At 31.2% G+C, this 16,811-nt stretch overlaps 1 protein-coding gene across 2 annotated transcripts in view; it reads right to left on the reverse strand.

The window, feature by feature from the left end:
• Positions 1-16,367, reverse strand: part of LOC143922970 (circadian locomoter output cycles protein kaput-like) — a 37,948-nt gene extending 21,581 nt beyond the window's left edge. The window contains exon 1 of one of the 2 annotated variants that reach the window (XM_077446423.1): positions 16,060-16,367. In XM_077446423.1, the coding sequence (XP_077302549.1) occupies positions 16,060-16,103 (44 nt within the window). In that variant the 5' untranslated portion in view covers positions 16,104-16,367. The remainder of the gene's footprint in view (positions 1-16,059) is intronic. The other variant, XM_077446422.1, reaches the window with a different exon arrangement.
• Between the last annotated feature and the right edge of the window lie 444 nt (positions 16,368-16,811).

The following is a 16,811-nucleotide window of genomic DNA, read 5'->3' on the forward strand; positions in this document are numbered from 1 at the left end:
ATTATAACTTACCACTAATCTTCATCCACTGCTGGATGAAGGCCTTTTCAAAACACTTTCACTCTTATCTCTTTTGGTCAACATTCATTCATCTCATTCTATAATTTTTTTATTACTTCATCCATTCATTTATTCCGCGACCTTCCTTGCACCCATTTGCATTATCTTGGGTACCATTTAAATACTACTTTCATCCGTCTATCGTCCATTCTTCTGGCTACCATTGCCCAATTGCCCATTGCCCATTTGTATATATGTCTGTAATACCTTTGATATATCCGACATATTATCAATATGTATTAATTTCTATATTGTTAATTTATTTTGTTTCTTTTCTGTTATATTTATGACCATTGTGGCGCATTAGGAATTCCTGTAATGCCACAATGGTCCAAGTTTTAAATAATATAAATAATATAGATGTTGTGATCATAGATCATAGATTTTTAAGCTACACTTTTTTAATAGTTTATCTCGTAAAATAAGTAATTCAATATGTAAAACATTTTCGTAGATGTGTTTTGTATGTATGTTACAGTCAAAGTATATTTTCAGTTGTAATATATTCCAACTGGCGTTTTAGATCATTCATATTCGAATACAAATCAACTAGGAAACAATATATCTACAAGCGAAAATATACTTTGAACAATGTGCGATATAACAGTTGAGTTTTCACAGGTCTGATGTTATTACGAATGCTTTAGAATCAAATAATGCGTTCATATTTGCTGGGTTTTATGAATAAAGGTAATGATTTCTGTATTACGATATCTCTAAGAATGTGTTCAAATCAAAAATGTGAATTTTCAAATAAATTTACTAGTCGAGTGACGTTTTGACGAAAACCTAACGTCTCTATATAGACCTGGTCCCAACATTAAGTTAAGATGTATTTTCAGTTGTAATATATTTTGACCAGTCGGAATGTAATTCGTCATATGAATCAACTTGCGTAGGTTAGACGGAATATATTCCAACTAGTCAACATATATTACAACTGAAAATACACTTCAACTATTAGGGTACCAGGTTTAGATGGAATACACTTCAACTTTAACATATGACACATATGTATACACAAATTCGACGACGAAATACACCGAAAAAGTCGGAAAAACGAGTCTCGACAAATTTCATAAAACAAATATATTTTTTAGGAATGTACATATGTATATAAATATTTACGCACATACATCCATACATACGATTTGTATGAGAGTTGCATGTTTTTTTTTTTTTTTTTTTTTAATTGGGATTTTTCACTGACTTACATATTTTTCTTCAATGAAAATACTAATGCAGTGGGAGGAATTTAATTCAGGGAGAAAAAAGCAAAATTCAACAATTTATGAATTCATTTTTGTGTGTGAACTATTTAAAAATTTCAGCTTACACACATTTAAGTTGTAAATACAGGGGGATTTTAGCGCCATTATTCAATCATTATTATTGATGGCACAAGACGACATTTCATCAAATATATTAAATGTATTAGATAAAAAGATACCCTTTGGATATTTGTCCACAAAAGGGACGTACTTTTATTTCAACGAAAGCGTTGTCTCAGTTATATGATCATTCAATGACAGATTCGTAAAATTTATGCATCTCTTAACATGTTCCTGTTAGGATTTGGGTGAGCCAATATTATTTCAGTTCACAAATGAAAATCTTAAAGGTCAAATTTTCTTATGATCACAAAAAACCTCATGTATTTATTTTATTACATTTTTATACCAAGAAGGCCATACAGGTAAACCCCAATGCACCTTCCTGGCCAAACAATGCAGCATATTTTATTACAGTCGCTGAATTACGAGACACTGAAAACTCGTAAATTCACGAGGCATCTATGAATTGTACTTTAATCGCAATATTGTGCTGATAGATATTATGGTATGAATTGTAATATCTATCAGCACAATATTGCGAAACTTTTTTTTACACTTTACATCGAGGATTTATTTTACATAATATAGGACAAAATCAGTCAGTTTCAGAAAATAAATAAAGAAGACATATGATTGAAATAAAGGACTTTCCACTTAAATAAGAGACTTATGGTCACCGTAACTATAACTGAACTTTAAAAAATTATAATTTCAATTATCAGAGTCTGTGATTATATACATACATACGTACTGTTATGTACCTCACTTATCAATGTAGTTCCCACAATAATCAAATTCACTAAGTCTATTAAAATTACTGTAAAGGGATAGTCAGATATGAAGTTGGGCAAAGTCAGGACTGCCTGACTTTGCCCAACCCAAATGATAAAAATAATTTATATAGATCACGATTCGATCACATAAGTTAGTTATCACCATCGAGACTCCGAGAGTGGTAGTCATTAATATCGACCCCGCAAGTGACGGTCAGCACAGCAGCAGAACAAAGTAAACCAAAGTTTATTAGTGAAACAAAATTCTACGTATGTATCTCATTTTAAATTCATCATCGTTCCATAATTAAATCAGTAGTTTTCGAATATATCTACCAATAACATAAATGTAACGTTTTTATGATAGTAAAGAAATCTTGGTTTGTTAACAAGTAATTTCAAAAATATATAAACTGCATTTTGGAACATGACAGTACATACATACATAATTTCCGTAGTGAAAATATAACTAGTGAATGCAAAATCGGATATAAATTCACCGAAACGTCAGTGTAGTTATAATTTCACCGTAACACGTTCATACATATGTAGGTAACATCATATACATAATATTAATTTATATTAAGCATCTTTTTGAAAATTAACACTCTTTATACACATACGACATCTTTGATGATATTTAAATCTTAATAGTTCACTTTTAGACATATCAAATCCGGAGTTAGATAATAACGTTTTCTAAAAGCAGAGATATGTATGTAAGTATGTATGTTTATCATCACTGCAGGTGCAAACGCAAAGCGACCGTGACACACTGACCGATCTAACAAGGAAATAATCGTCAACAACGTTATTTAAATATACTTTTCAGGTTTTAATTTGTGTGAATTATTATATCGATCGACACCAGGAGTGAGTGAATGAGTGTACGAGATTAAATGGTATGTTACTTCTGTCTGACATTGTGACTTTGACAACCTCAACCTTGACCATTGTGATGCAACTTGTAAGAATGAGAGATATGTTTGTACAATATATGTTACAATATACATACATATGTATACAATTATACAGTCAATTAGCCCTACATAGATCTAATAGTCCTCGCGACACTACCTCTCTTCTACATACAAACCGTAACGTATTGGATGATTATAGTTTTTAAGAACTATTACGAGTAAAGACCTTCTAAAAGTCTATTGAAAATTTTTAATTTAATAAAGATTGATACACAGTATCAAGAAGTCATTAAACCTTCCACGATAAATGTTTGCTTCCACGATAAAATTATGGCCAAGAGTTTTAGCTGATGGTTATACATACATACCGATGCGGTGCAAACGATCGACAAGCGCCAGACAGACTGAACCACAGATTAACGACACGTGTAGCTTATGCGTGCGCACTGCTCGCACTTACCCTAAGCGAAATCTTCCCGAAATCCCAACATACCTACTCTGTATACGTTCTGTGCTTCTGATACTTTAGTTCCGAATTTTGCCTTATTAAACTCGCCAGAAAGATCCAACTCAATTTTAATAATTACCATTTTAATAATTGCATCTGTGCACATCGACAGGTTACTAGTCATCTGATGTGCAATCTATCATTCGTGAAGTCGAGAATTGCGTTTAAAGCAGCCATCCAGTTAATCTGTGGTTCAGTCTGTCTGGCGCTTGTCGATCGTTTGCACCAAACCCCATAGATACATACATACGTGATGACAGCTCAAATCTGTAGTAATCATAGGACGATATTATATGTACATATGTATATAGTGAAATTTTTTTAGCAATAAATGAAATAGACGTGGAAGAAATGATCTTGTGTCATGACGCTGGAGAAGCCAAGACAAAGTTATCACAATTCCGAAGGAATAAGCAGGAGAACCGTGATGAAAACATCGGTAGGATATCTATGTAGATATTTAAGAATGAAAGCCTGTAGATATGTAAATCGACAGACAACTTTTCAATGATTTGTTTACCGCAGCGGCTTCTCAGAGGTCAGAAACTTATCTGCCAATTAAAGACTCTCTAAAGTCGATGACCTAAAGCAGACATATATACCTATAGAATCTCCATGAAGTACCCGAATTTGAACATGTTGAAAAAACTATTGCTTATTTAAGTGAAATGGGAATATTGTTCACGGATTCAATCTATGGGGAAGTAATGTATATGACGTCATTTATCGAAAATAAAAAAGCCGAAGAATGGAAAACGAAACATGATAAATGGTTATACTATTTCAAAAAAACTGAAGAGACAGAAAGAAAAGCTAATCTACTGAAAATGTGCCAATACTTGTTCGCCATCCCACCGCACAATGCACATGTTGAACGTGTGTTCTCATTAATTAAAACCCAATGCACAGATAAGCGCAATTAAAAGCATTATTCAATGTACTTTAAATTATAAAATGTCATGCATTGAATTCTATAATTATATAAAAGGGGAAAAAGAGTCACGTCAAGAGTCAAAAAACGAAAACATCGGAAAAATATGATTGGGCAAAGAAGAGCGATGATAATGAAGTCACGGAAATCAGAGAAGAGTGAAGGCGATAGAAGAATGAATAAAATGTTAATGTAAGGTTTCATTTAGTTAAATTTATTTGAATCGTCCAATTATCTATATTTATTTATTTTAGATTTGGTACAGACACATCCACAAAAAAAAAAAATCGCCAGATGAACTGACTGTGAGTGTTGCAAAATGATCCATCATTGATTACAAAATTTTGCTCTTGGAATACCTATTATCAATCTTTCAATTTTTCTTTCAATTCAATTTTTGTTTAGTTCCAATTACTTGTGTTGAAATGCTGTATATATTTTTTATAATACAGCTATGAATATCAATAAAACATCTCCAGTGATATCTATGGAGAAAATTTTTTAATCAAATTGGCGAACCTCAAGACGGCGAATAACTTGCATTATTAGCAAGAGAGATAGGAAAGGAGATGATAATATTACAAGAACCATGGTTTCAATGAAAATCAGAAAAATCAGGCAAACTCTTATATAAGAAACAATCGAACTGGAGTCGCAGAGCAAGCAGCGGGACTCTAGTGGGACTCGAACCCATGACCACTCTGCTCGAAAGCATAATATGCTAACCACCATCCCGCTGGTTTTTGTCTCACGATATGACAAAGAACATTAAAAAAAAAAAGAAAAAAAATCAGAGTGAAGAAAGTTGCTGTTATGTATAATTGTTTAGCCTGTGAGAGAAGGGGCGGTAGAAAGCCATGTTTGGATAGCTAGCTGTCATCGCTTCGATTTGACACAAGATTCCGTAGTTATTTTTAATGAGTTCGTCAATGATTAAACTTTTCCAGCTTCATTGACTTACTTCATTGTTAGCTAAGCCTGTAACGGTGGTTGGTAAGATATCAAAGGGACCTGAAGAGTGGAAGTGGTTCAAAATCGGATCACAATTTTAGACGGACATAAATTTAACTGAACTGAACAGAGTGAAGCTAATAAAAAGCTATTTAACAATATTTTCATCCCATTTATTAGTGACTCAAATATGTACTACACATATTGATTAGCATTTTTAGTGAATTATTCCCATTTAAAAGCCAATCCAAGTACTGTAATAAAGCGTCTGACTATTTCCATTGTTATCATTTGAGCTGAAATTATGTACGAATGTATTTATATCACAACCCAGTACCTTTATTCGTGTTTTCGGCGTTCGAACAACATAACCTAACCCTAACTAACGGATAGCAGGAGTTTATTTTATCGTATGCGGAATATATTAATATTAAATAGAAGCTCGCGTGTGGGTTACGGATAACGAGTTTACACTATCTATTGTTATCGTATATTTCACGTGATTACGTATTTATTAATTTACTAACGTTGTGACCGTTGATATTTCAACGAGTGGTCTCGGAAAAAGAATTGAAACACGCAGTAAAATAAAGTCTTTTTTTTTTAATTTTTTTAAATGTATACCTGCATTTGTTACAGTTGAAGTGTATTTTCCAGCTGTAATATATTTTGACTGATTGGAATATATTCCATCTAACCTGGTACCAACTACCGTTATAGTTAGGGCTATCAGGCGTCCCGGTATTCGGGTTTGTCCCGCCGAGCCTCTCGTCTCGGCGTCCCGAAGTGACCTTTCGGGACATCCAAATGTCCCGAATTGCCTATTGACCTTTCATTGTTCAGAAATACCGACCCCCCGCAGTTATGAAACTCCATAAAAATGCACGAATCTCATTCTCACCACATCCATGGTTAAAAAAGCAAGAAAAGCGAGGTTGAGAAAATCAAATATTATTTCAATCTTCTTTGGCAATATGTAATTAATTTCATTTAATATTAAAATAATTAAATTAACTGGAAAAAAAGAAATGAAATACTAGTTTATAAAAGGAGGGATCTTAAATGTAAATTGTTAAGTTTACGCTTTTTACAAAAAAAATGGGAGGGGGGAGGGGGGAATACAATTAAAATGTCCCGGTTTGGATATCAATAAATTAGGTAGCTCAAGTTATAGTTGAAGTGTATTTTCAGTTGTTATATAATTTGGTAAGTTGATTCATATGCCGAATTACATTCCAACTGGTCAAAATACATATATTACAACTGAAAATATACTTCAACTACAAGTTGGTACCAGGTAAGATGGGATGGTTAGATTTTCGCGAAAAAAATCACTCTAAATTGAGTTGAAAAGTCACATTTTCGTTTTGAACACAATCTTGGAGTCATCGTAATACAAAACTCATTACCTTTATTCGTAAAACCCAGAAAATATTAACGCATTATTTAATTCTATAACATTAGAGCTGTCAAAACTCAACTGTTATATGTATTACAATTGGTGCACATTGTTGAGAGTATATTTTCGCCTGTAGAGCTATCACTTACTAGTTGAATTGTATTCGAATATGAATGACCTAAAACGCCAGTTGGAAAATATTATTATTGAAAATACACTTCGACTGCAAAATATAGAGACATGTGCTTTATAAATATACACTGATAACTTGTACAAACTGAATTAAGCGATTATCTATAATTTTATATGTACACATAATATATGTATGTATTGAACGAAGAAGCATACGCATACGTGTTATTAGATAATAGCTGCATGTTTATAAATTGCAACGACGTTTTGAGTAATACATGCATACATATGTATATATGTATTGCAAAGTCATTGCAATTTGAATTTCCGATTTACATATTACATTATTAATATAATATTAAATTACATATATTAATATAATATTAAATCGAGCAAAAATAAAGAAATTAAATGGGGGCTGAAACACAGGCACCCCCCCCCCTCCATTTGATGAAATTCATTTTAATTTCGATAACAGCCAAATGCACAAGAATATTGAAGAATTTCCAATATTTTGTTTGTTTGAATTTATTTCAATGGTTTTTAATTGATCAATTTTATGTACCTGTGCATCGTCAAATAATGTAATTTATTTCTTGATTGTTATTTATTAATAATGTTATTGTCAAATACAAACCTAAAACTTTACATTTTCTAAAAGAAGAACGTTTTTTACAAACCTCCTTTACGTTTCACTTATTAGCAATCTCGAGTATTTCAATTTTATAAAAATTAACATAAATTTGTAATAACTTATTTCTATTAGAAATTTTTAAATATTCTAGTTTTTGTCAACACATGAATTATTATTTCTCGTATTGATCTTGGTATCTTGCAGTGAAAGTAATCGTATGAGAAGATTAGCGATCCTACATTGTATATAAAATTTAGATACATAATTAATTATTATGCAGAAACAAGAATATATTTTTTCACACTGTCGCAGAAATGAGCGAAATATCTGTCTTTAAATTTGCAAAAAATATTTTTGGCTGATTATTTCACTGAAAAAAAAATATATATACATATTCGGGCTTAATGATTCCACAAAGCATTTTTTTTTGCCATATAATAAGTATATTTCAATTCTCTTATGTAGAATTGCGAAATTGCGAATGAACTTTGCGAATAAATTGCGAATGAACTTTGGCTTCGCACTGTAAAAAATGTGTATCCCAAAAAAATATTCAAAAAAATAATACAATTAATTGTATTTAATTCGCATTTCTCAAACGACAAAATTATTTTCCACAATTCAAAATTGTATATACATACATATGTATATATCAATGTACCTGTACATGATTTGCATTCATGTACACAAGTTTTAAATGCGTGTAATATACGAAGGTCATTATTTCTGTAAGAATAGATTCGTCATACACTGATACCAATTTATTAATTTATTAAAATAATCGTCATTGATATTAATCATTTTTTGGATCCCGAGACGAGTTTAATGAAATCTCATTGAAGAAAATTGTCACCTTGAACCTATCGGTAACAGTTTGATACACATCAGCAACGACCTACATTCGGAATCTGCTCAAAAATTTACATAATTTCCAGAAAATATGAAACTTCTATAAAGCAAGATTCGGATTGTATGAAAAATGTTTTAATACAAGCTTCCAAAATCGGTTATATGGCCTTTTTATTTATATACATATATTAAAATTATTTTGTTTCTGCTGTTTTTTTGTGAACTTTACCTTTTAAAATGAATATATTTAACTTTAAAGTACTAAAAAAATAAATAACACAATGGCCGTGAAAATTTAGGTGAAAAATTGGGAGAGAATCTATAGATCGTGAATTGGCTCAAAGACGGTAGAGCATTTTCAAAAAGCCATGATCAAAAATTTCGATGGGAAATAGTGGTAGGCGATTTTTCTTACTAAGCAACGGTATTGTTGCTTATTAATAAATTAAAATAATTATAACATCAATGCGTACATATGTAGATATAATTAGTGATAGTTACTACGTAATGTATATGTAGACTGGTATATGCAGGGTGTTTGGTAGCTCGATACAAAGCCTTGAAGGGTACCAAACACCCTGTATAGGTATATAGTAACTAATTTATATGTTTATAAAGTTATTTGTTACTTAAATAAAAATGGGATTGAATAGAGAATAAAATTTGAAATAAAATAATTTATAAAATATATCCAGTAATATTTTCGGCTACATACATATAGAAGAAAAATATAAAAAGTGGATAAACTCATAATGCTTTCAATGGATTATTTTTCGATACGCTTCTCATTGTTTTACATTTGTTATAGGTATACATATGTATATATATATGCAATCGAAAATCAATTACTAATATACCATTTACTTTCTTTTGCGGAAAAAATAATGTTTAGGTCTAGTAGTCTTAAAATCTACAAGACATAATTTTTTTTATATAGTTTTATAAACTAATTTATGACCCTTGCACGTACTAACATTATAAATAACTATAACGATATTATAAACCAATAACTTACATTATAAATCACTCGAGAAGATTTTTAGCGACCTTGGCTTTCAAAAATACATGTATCTTTGTATGTTTTTATTTTATCTACGAACAAACCAATCTGGTGAAAGATGACAATGTACCTATATTTTTCTGTATAACTTTATACTAACAGACATAAATAGACTAACACAGACTGAACTAACTAACACAGCTGGAGAAAGTAGGGTTAAAAATTAACGTAGATAAGATCAAACTAATGTTTAATAATTATTGCATGCCTTCATTTCATTTGATGATAAAATAGTAGAAGTAGTAAATAATTATTTATATTTATGTCCGGTAGTAATGAAGGAGAAATAAAGAGACGTAAGAAATTAGGATGGAGTGCATTTGGACGAATGAATGCGGTTTTTAAATCAAAAATGCCACTTTGCCCGAAGAAAAAGATCATCGATCAATGTGTTTTGCCAGTGATGACGTATGGATGTGAAATTTGGTTATTGAACGTCAAGTTTAATGCACTCAAAAAGTATGAATCGTTGTATGCTTGGCATAACGAGGTAGGCCAGGAAACGGAATACGTTGGTGAGAAGTATGACAAGAGGAGTGGATAGAGTGACTAGATTGAAATGACAATGGGCAGGCCACGTGGCTAGAAGAATGGACCTAACATCAAAATTGAATGAGATGATTTCTGAATTGCAGGGGAAATCAAAAATCATCACCGATATGATACCGTCAATTAATTCGTTTGAATAAAATCATCGCCATGGATATGAGAACTACAAAAAAAGGATTTAATTCATTTTTTAAATTTGAAAGATGACGCACGAAATGAGGAAAATATTAAAATTATTTTGTTTCTACAGTTATTCAACGATATTTTTCCTTTTAACCCTTTGAATGCTGAAAAACACCGATAGGTGTTGTATGTTGAGCATGCCGAAAGTAAACAAGAATACTACCTGCCTTTAAAGGTAGCATTGAAAAAAAATGCATTGAACATGGGTCGTGTAATCATTTGTCATTGTTATTCATTTGTCAACATTGATAAAGATTGGTTTACATCGGAATTTCTGAATTTATAACCATAGCAGAATCACCCGATGGAAATCTCTAACTGTCGAGTATTTTAGATTGTGGATTGGTATTTAGATTGTGAGAATTACATTTTAACAACAATGAAGAAGACGGAACTAGTTTTGGAAAAATACATTCATTAACAGACTTCTTTTGCTTATTTTATATTGTTGTAAGATACATATATTAGAGTCTTAAAACACACCTTTAGAAAACTAGAAATCCTCGGCGGTAGTGATCTAGGATTTGTTTGGATTAGCTAAAATTTTTATACTTGTTTTCTATTGGATTTCTAAATAATTCTAGTTGGAAATTTTCAGCATGGCGGGCTTTCAACAGAAAAGACTTCAGCACTCAAAGGCTTAAAATGACCATAAAAAAGCAACAATAAAAATTCTAATAAGTTTATTATATATTACAGTCGATCGCCGTGAAAGTTTATATGAAAAAAACTAAGAAAACCCTTGTAAAAATGAGCCCCAATCTGAAAAAGGTTGGACACACATACCTATGTACATATATATACATACTTCTTAAAAAAAAGATATGTAAGCGTTAACCGCGCCAAAGAAAATTTTCCCCGCGAAAAATCCAATATATACTTTCGAAAGAGACTTTGTTAGTTTGTATGTATTGTTGGTTGGTAACATCGAAAACAAATCAAAATTTATATGACGACGATTCAATATACATTTTTTTCGATTCAAATAAATTTAATAAAAAACAAATGAATATTTACTTTTAGATTAGCCATGTTTAAGCTGTTTGTTTATGCATACATATTGAAAATACCGAGCGAAGCCGTGTAAAACAACTAGTCTTATACATAATTTCGAAAGACACTTCATATTTAAGTATGTATATATCTTTGGTTGGGAACTTCTTAAACAAAACAAAGTCTCTACGACGACAATTCAATTGTTTGAATATTACATTTTTTTCGATTCAAATAAATTGAATAAAAAAACAAACGAAAATTTACCATTAGATTCGCCATATACTATAAGCTGTTTGTTTATATTACAAATACCGAGCGAAGCCGTGTAAAACAACTAGTCTAATATATAATTTCGAAAGAGACTTTGTATTTAAGTATAGTTGGGAACTTTGCAAACAAAACAAAGTCTCTACGACGACAATTTAATTGCTTGAATATTACATTTTTTTCGATTCAAATAAATTGAATAAAAAAACAAACGAAAATTTACCATTAGATTCGCCATATACTATAAGCTGTTTGTTTATATTACAAATACCGAGCGAAGCCGTGTAAAACAACTAGTCTAATATATAATTTCGAAAGAGACTTTGTATTTAAGTATAGTTGGGAACTTTGCAAACAAAACAAAGTCTCTACGACGACAATTCAATTGCTTGAATATTACATTTTTTTCGATTCAAATAAATTGAATAAAAAAACAAACGAAAATTTACCATTAGATTCGCCATATACTATAAGCTGTTTGTTTATATTACAAATACCGAGCGAAGCCGTGTAAAACAACTAGTCTAATATATAATTTCGAAAGAGACTTTGTATTTAAGTATAGTTGGGAACTTTGCAAACAAAACAAAGTCTCTACGACGACAATTCAATTGCTTGAATATTACATTTTTTTCGATTCAAATAAATTGAATAAAAAAACAAACGAAAATTTACCATTAGATTCGCCATATACTATAAGCTGTTTGTTTATATTACAAATACCGAGCGAAGCCGTGTAAAACAACTAGTCTAATATATAATTTCGAAAGAGACTTTGTATTTAAGTATAGTTGGGAACTTTGCAAACAAAACAAAGTCTCTACGACGACAATTCAATTGCTTGAATATTACATTTTTTTCGATTCAAATAAATTGAATAAAAAAACAAACGAAAATTTACCATTAGATTCGCCATATACTATAAGCTGTTTGTTTATATTACAAATACCGAGCGAAGCCGTGTAAAACAACTAGTCTAATATATAATTTCGAAAGAGACTTTGTATTTAAGTATAGTTGGGAACTTTGCAAACAAAACAAAGTCTCTACGACGACAATTCAATTGCTTGAATATTACATTTTTTTCGATTCAAATAAATTGAATAAAAAAACAAACGAAAATTTACCATTAGATTCGCCATATACTATAAGCTGTTTGTTTATATTACAAATACCGAGCGAAGCCGTGTAAAACAACTAGTCTAATATATAATTTCGAAAGAGACTTTGTATTTAAGTATAGTTGGGAACTTTGCAAACAAAACAAAGTCTCTACGACGACAATTCAATTGCTTGAATATTACATTTTTTTCGATTCAAATAAATTGAATAAAAAAACAAACGAAAATTTACCATTAGATTCGCCATATACTATAAGCTGTTTGTTTATATTACAAATACCGAGCGAAGCCGTGTAAAACAACTAGTCTAATATATAATTTCGAAAGAGACTTTGTATTTAAGTATAGTTGGGAACTTTGCAAACAAAACAAAGTCTCTACGACGACAATTCAATTGCTTGAATATTACATTTTTTTCGATTCAAATAAATTGAATAAAAAAACAAACGAAAATTTACCATTAGATTCGCCATATACTATAAGCTGTTTGTTTATATTACAAATACCGAGCGAAGCCGTGTAAAACAACTAGTCTAATATATAATTTCGAAAGAGACTTTGTATTTAAGTATAGTTGGGAACTTTGCAAACAAAACAAAGTCTCTACGACGACAATTCAATTGCTTGAATATTACATTTTTTTCGATTCAAATAAATTGAATAAAAAAACAAACGAAAATTTACCATTAGATTCGCCATATACTATAAGCTGTTTGTTTATATTACAAATACCGAGCGAAGCCGTGTAAAACAACTAGTCTAATATATAATTTCGAAAGAGACTTTGTATTTAAGTATAGTTGGGAACTTTGCAAACAAAACAAAGTCTCTACAACGACAATTTAATTGCTTGAATATTACATTTTTTTCGATTCAAATAAATATAAAAAAAAAAACAAACGAAAATTTACCATATAAGCCGTTTGTTTATATTACAAACACTGAGTGAAGCCGGGTAAAACAACTAGTCTAATATATAATTTCGAAAGAGACTTTGTATTTAAGTATAGTTGGGAACTTTGCAAACAAAACAAAGTCTTTACGACGACAGTTCAATTGTTTGAATATTACATTTTTTTCGATTCAAATAAATATAAAAAAAAACAAACGAAAATTTACCATATAAGCCGTTTGTTTATATTACAAATACCGAGCGAAGCCGTGTAAAACAACTAGTCTAATATATAATTTCGAAAGAGACTTTGTATTTAAGTATAGTTGGGAACTTTGCAAACAAAACAAAGTCTCTACGACGACAATTCAATTGCTTGAATATTACATTTTTTTCGATTCAAATAAATTGAATAAAAAAACAAACGAAAATTTACCATTAGATTCGCCATATACTATAAGCTGTTTGTTTATATTACAAATACCGAGCGAAGCCGTGTAAAACAACTAGTCTAATATATAATTTCGAAAGAGACTTTGTATTTAAGTATAGTTGGGAACTTTGCAAACAAAACAAAGTCTCTACGACGACAATTCAATTGCTTGAATATTACATTTTTTTCGATTCAAATAAATTGAATAAAAAAACAAACGAAAATTTACCATTAGATTCGCCATATACTATAAGCTGTTTGTTTATATTACAAATACCGAGCGAAGCCGTGTAAAACAACTAGTCTAATATATAATTTCGAAAGAGACTTTGTATTTAAGTATAGTTGGGAACTTTGCAAACAAAACAAAGTCTCTACGACGACAATTCAATTGCTTGAATATTACATTTTTTTCGATTCAAATAAATTGAATAAAAAAACAAACGAAAATTTACCATTAGATTCGCCATATACTATAAGCTGTTTGTTTATATTACAAATACCGAGCGAAGCCGTGTAAAACAACTAGTCTAATATATAATTTCGAAAGAGACTTTGTATTTAAGTATAGTTGGGAACTTTGCAAACAAAACAAAGTCTCTACGACGACAATTCAATTGCTTGAATATTACATTTTTTTCGATTCAAATAAATTGAATAAAAAAACAAACGAAAATTTACCATTAGATTCGCCATATACTATAAGCTGTTTGTTTATATTACAAATACCGAGCGAAGCCGTGTAAAACAACTAGTCTAATATATAATTTCGAAAGAGACTTTGTATTTAAGTATAGTTGGGAACTTTGCAAACAAAACAAAGTCTCTACGACGACAATTCAATTGCTTGAATATTACATTTTTTTCGATTCAAATAAATTGAATAAAAAAACAAACGAAAATTTACCATTAGATTCGCCATATACTATAAGCTGTTTGTTTATATTACAAATACCGAGCGAAGCCGTGTAAAACAACTAGTCTAATATATAATTTCGAAAGAGACTTTGTATTTAAGTATAGTTGGGAACTTTGCAAACAAAACAAAGTCTCTACGACGACAATTCAATTGCTTGAATATTACATTTTTTTCGATTCAAATAAATTGAATAAAAAAACAAACGAAAATTTACCATATAAGCCGTTTGTTTATATTACAAACACTGAGTGAAGCCGGGTAAAACAACTAGTCTAATATATAATTTAGAAAGAGACTTTGTATTTAAGTATAGTTGGGAACTTTGCAAACAAAACAAAGTCTTTACGACGACAGTTCAATTGTTTGAATATTACATTTTTTTCGATTCAAATAAATATAAAAAAAAACAAACGAAAATTTACCATATAAGCCGTTTGTTTATATTACAAACACTGAGCGAAGCCGGGTAAAACAACTAGTCTAATATATAATTTCGAAAGAGACTTTATATTTAAGTATAGTTGGGAACTTCGCAAACAAAACAAAGTCTCTACGACGACAATTCAATTGTTTGAATATTACATTTTTTTCGATTCAAATAAATTGAATAAAAACGATCGGATAAGAGATATAAAAAATGACCACTAACACGAAAACCATGTGAAATTCAAAGGAGGTATGTAAAAAAAAACAAACGAAAATTTACCATTAGATTCGCCATACACTATAAGGTGTTTGTTTATATTACAAACACTGAGCGAAGCCGGGTAAAACAACTATAACAAATAGATATGGTAGCCCTAGCAACACACGCACACACACACACACACACTCAACAATTGGAGCAATACAAAAACGTCACTGGAAAATAACACTGCAATATATATTTATGTACGTATATAAACGTGAATTTCGAACGATTTGAAAATGGAAAAACATATGGAAGAGTTATCGCGCGGAAAATCGTAATACAGCACGTATGTATAATAAACAAATATATAAACGTAGGTGTAATAATGCACGGTAGTGGTTTACGCTTTACGTAAGACCACACACACATTTGACGTAATGCATGCATGTACAATGTGTGCATACACATTCATATATACGTGCATGCATATTTATATTGAAACCGGTGGGTGACAAACCTCTTGGAGTCATCCCGGTCGTCGTTGTCGTCCTCTTCGATCATTTTCGCGGCTTTTGTCGCGTCGGTGTCGGGCGCGGTGTCCAATGTTAGGCTACCGACGTGTTGACGTCTGGTCTTGTTGACGTGCTGTCCGATTTTGAGTCAGCGTCCGTATTGTTGCCGGCCATCGTGTCCGGCAACAAATGGTCCTTTGATGCCGATCATGCGCCCCCCTGAAGTTTCCATCATCGATCCGAGGCGGAACACAACACTCAGCGGCTCCGAACCTTTTCACGACGAAGGCCATCCGGTGCAACGGGGCAGAGGTCGCCCGACGCCCACGACCGAGTTCGCGCCAGGGCTGCGGAAAATACAAAATAGACAATTTTCCAAAATGACGGTTGAAAGTCCAATTTCAGCTCAATTCAAAAACACTTTACGCCGACATATGAGTCGTCTAGTTCCAAAGCCCGGTAAAAGCATTTCGCTCATTTGTTGGAAAACGCAGTTTTTTTATTTGGTGCATTTAATTTACAAATTTTTATTTTAATGGAAGATATACGATTTAAAGTTATTTGCAATTCAGTTTTATGGAAAATTTGAACTTGAAACGATTTTGCCGGTGTTTGTTCCAGAGTTGTCCTTTCACGGCGATCCCGTTCCTTTGCTCACGATTTCTTTCTTGTATCTCCATCTTTGGTTTTTTAAATACTTAGAGACCGCAGATCTAGAATAACCATGGCATTACATACAAATTTCGTTGGAGATCTT

The sequence above is a fragment of the Arctopsyche grandis genome, chromosome 2 (genome assembly GCF_051622035.1).
Source record: "Arctopsyche grandis isolate Sample6627 chromosome 2, ASM5162203v2, whole genome shotgun sequence".
NCBI lineage: Eukaryota > Metazoa > Arthropoda > Insecta > Trichoptera > Hydropsychidae > Arctopsyche > Arctopsyche grandis.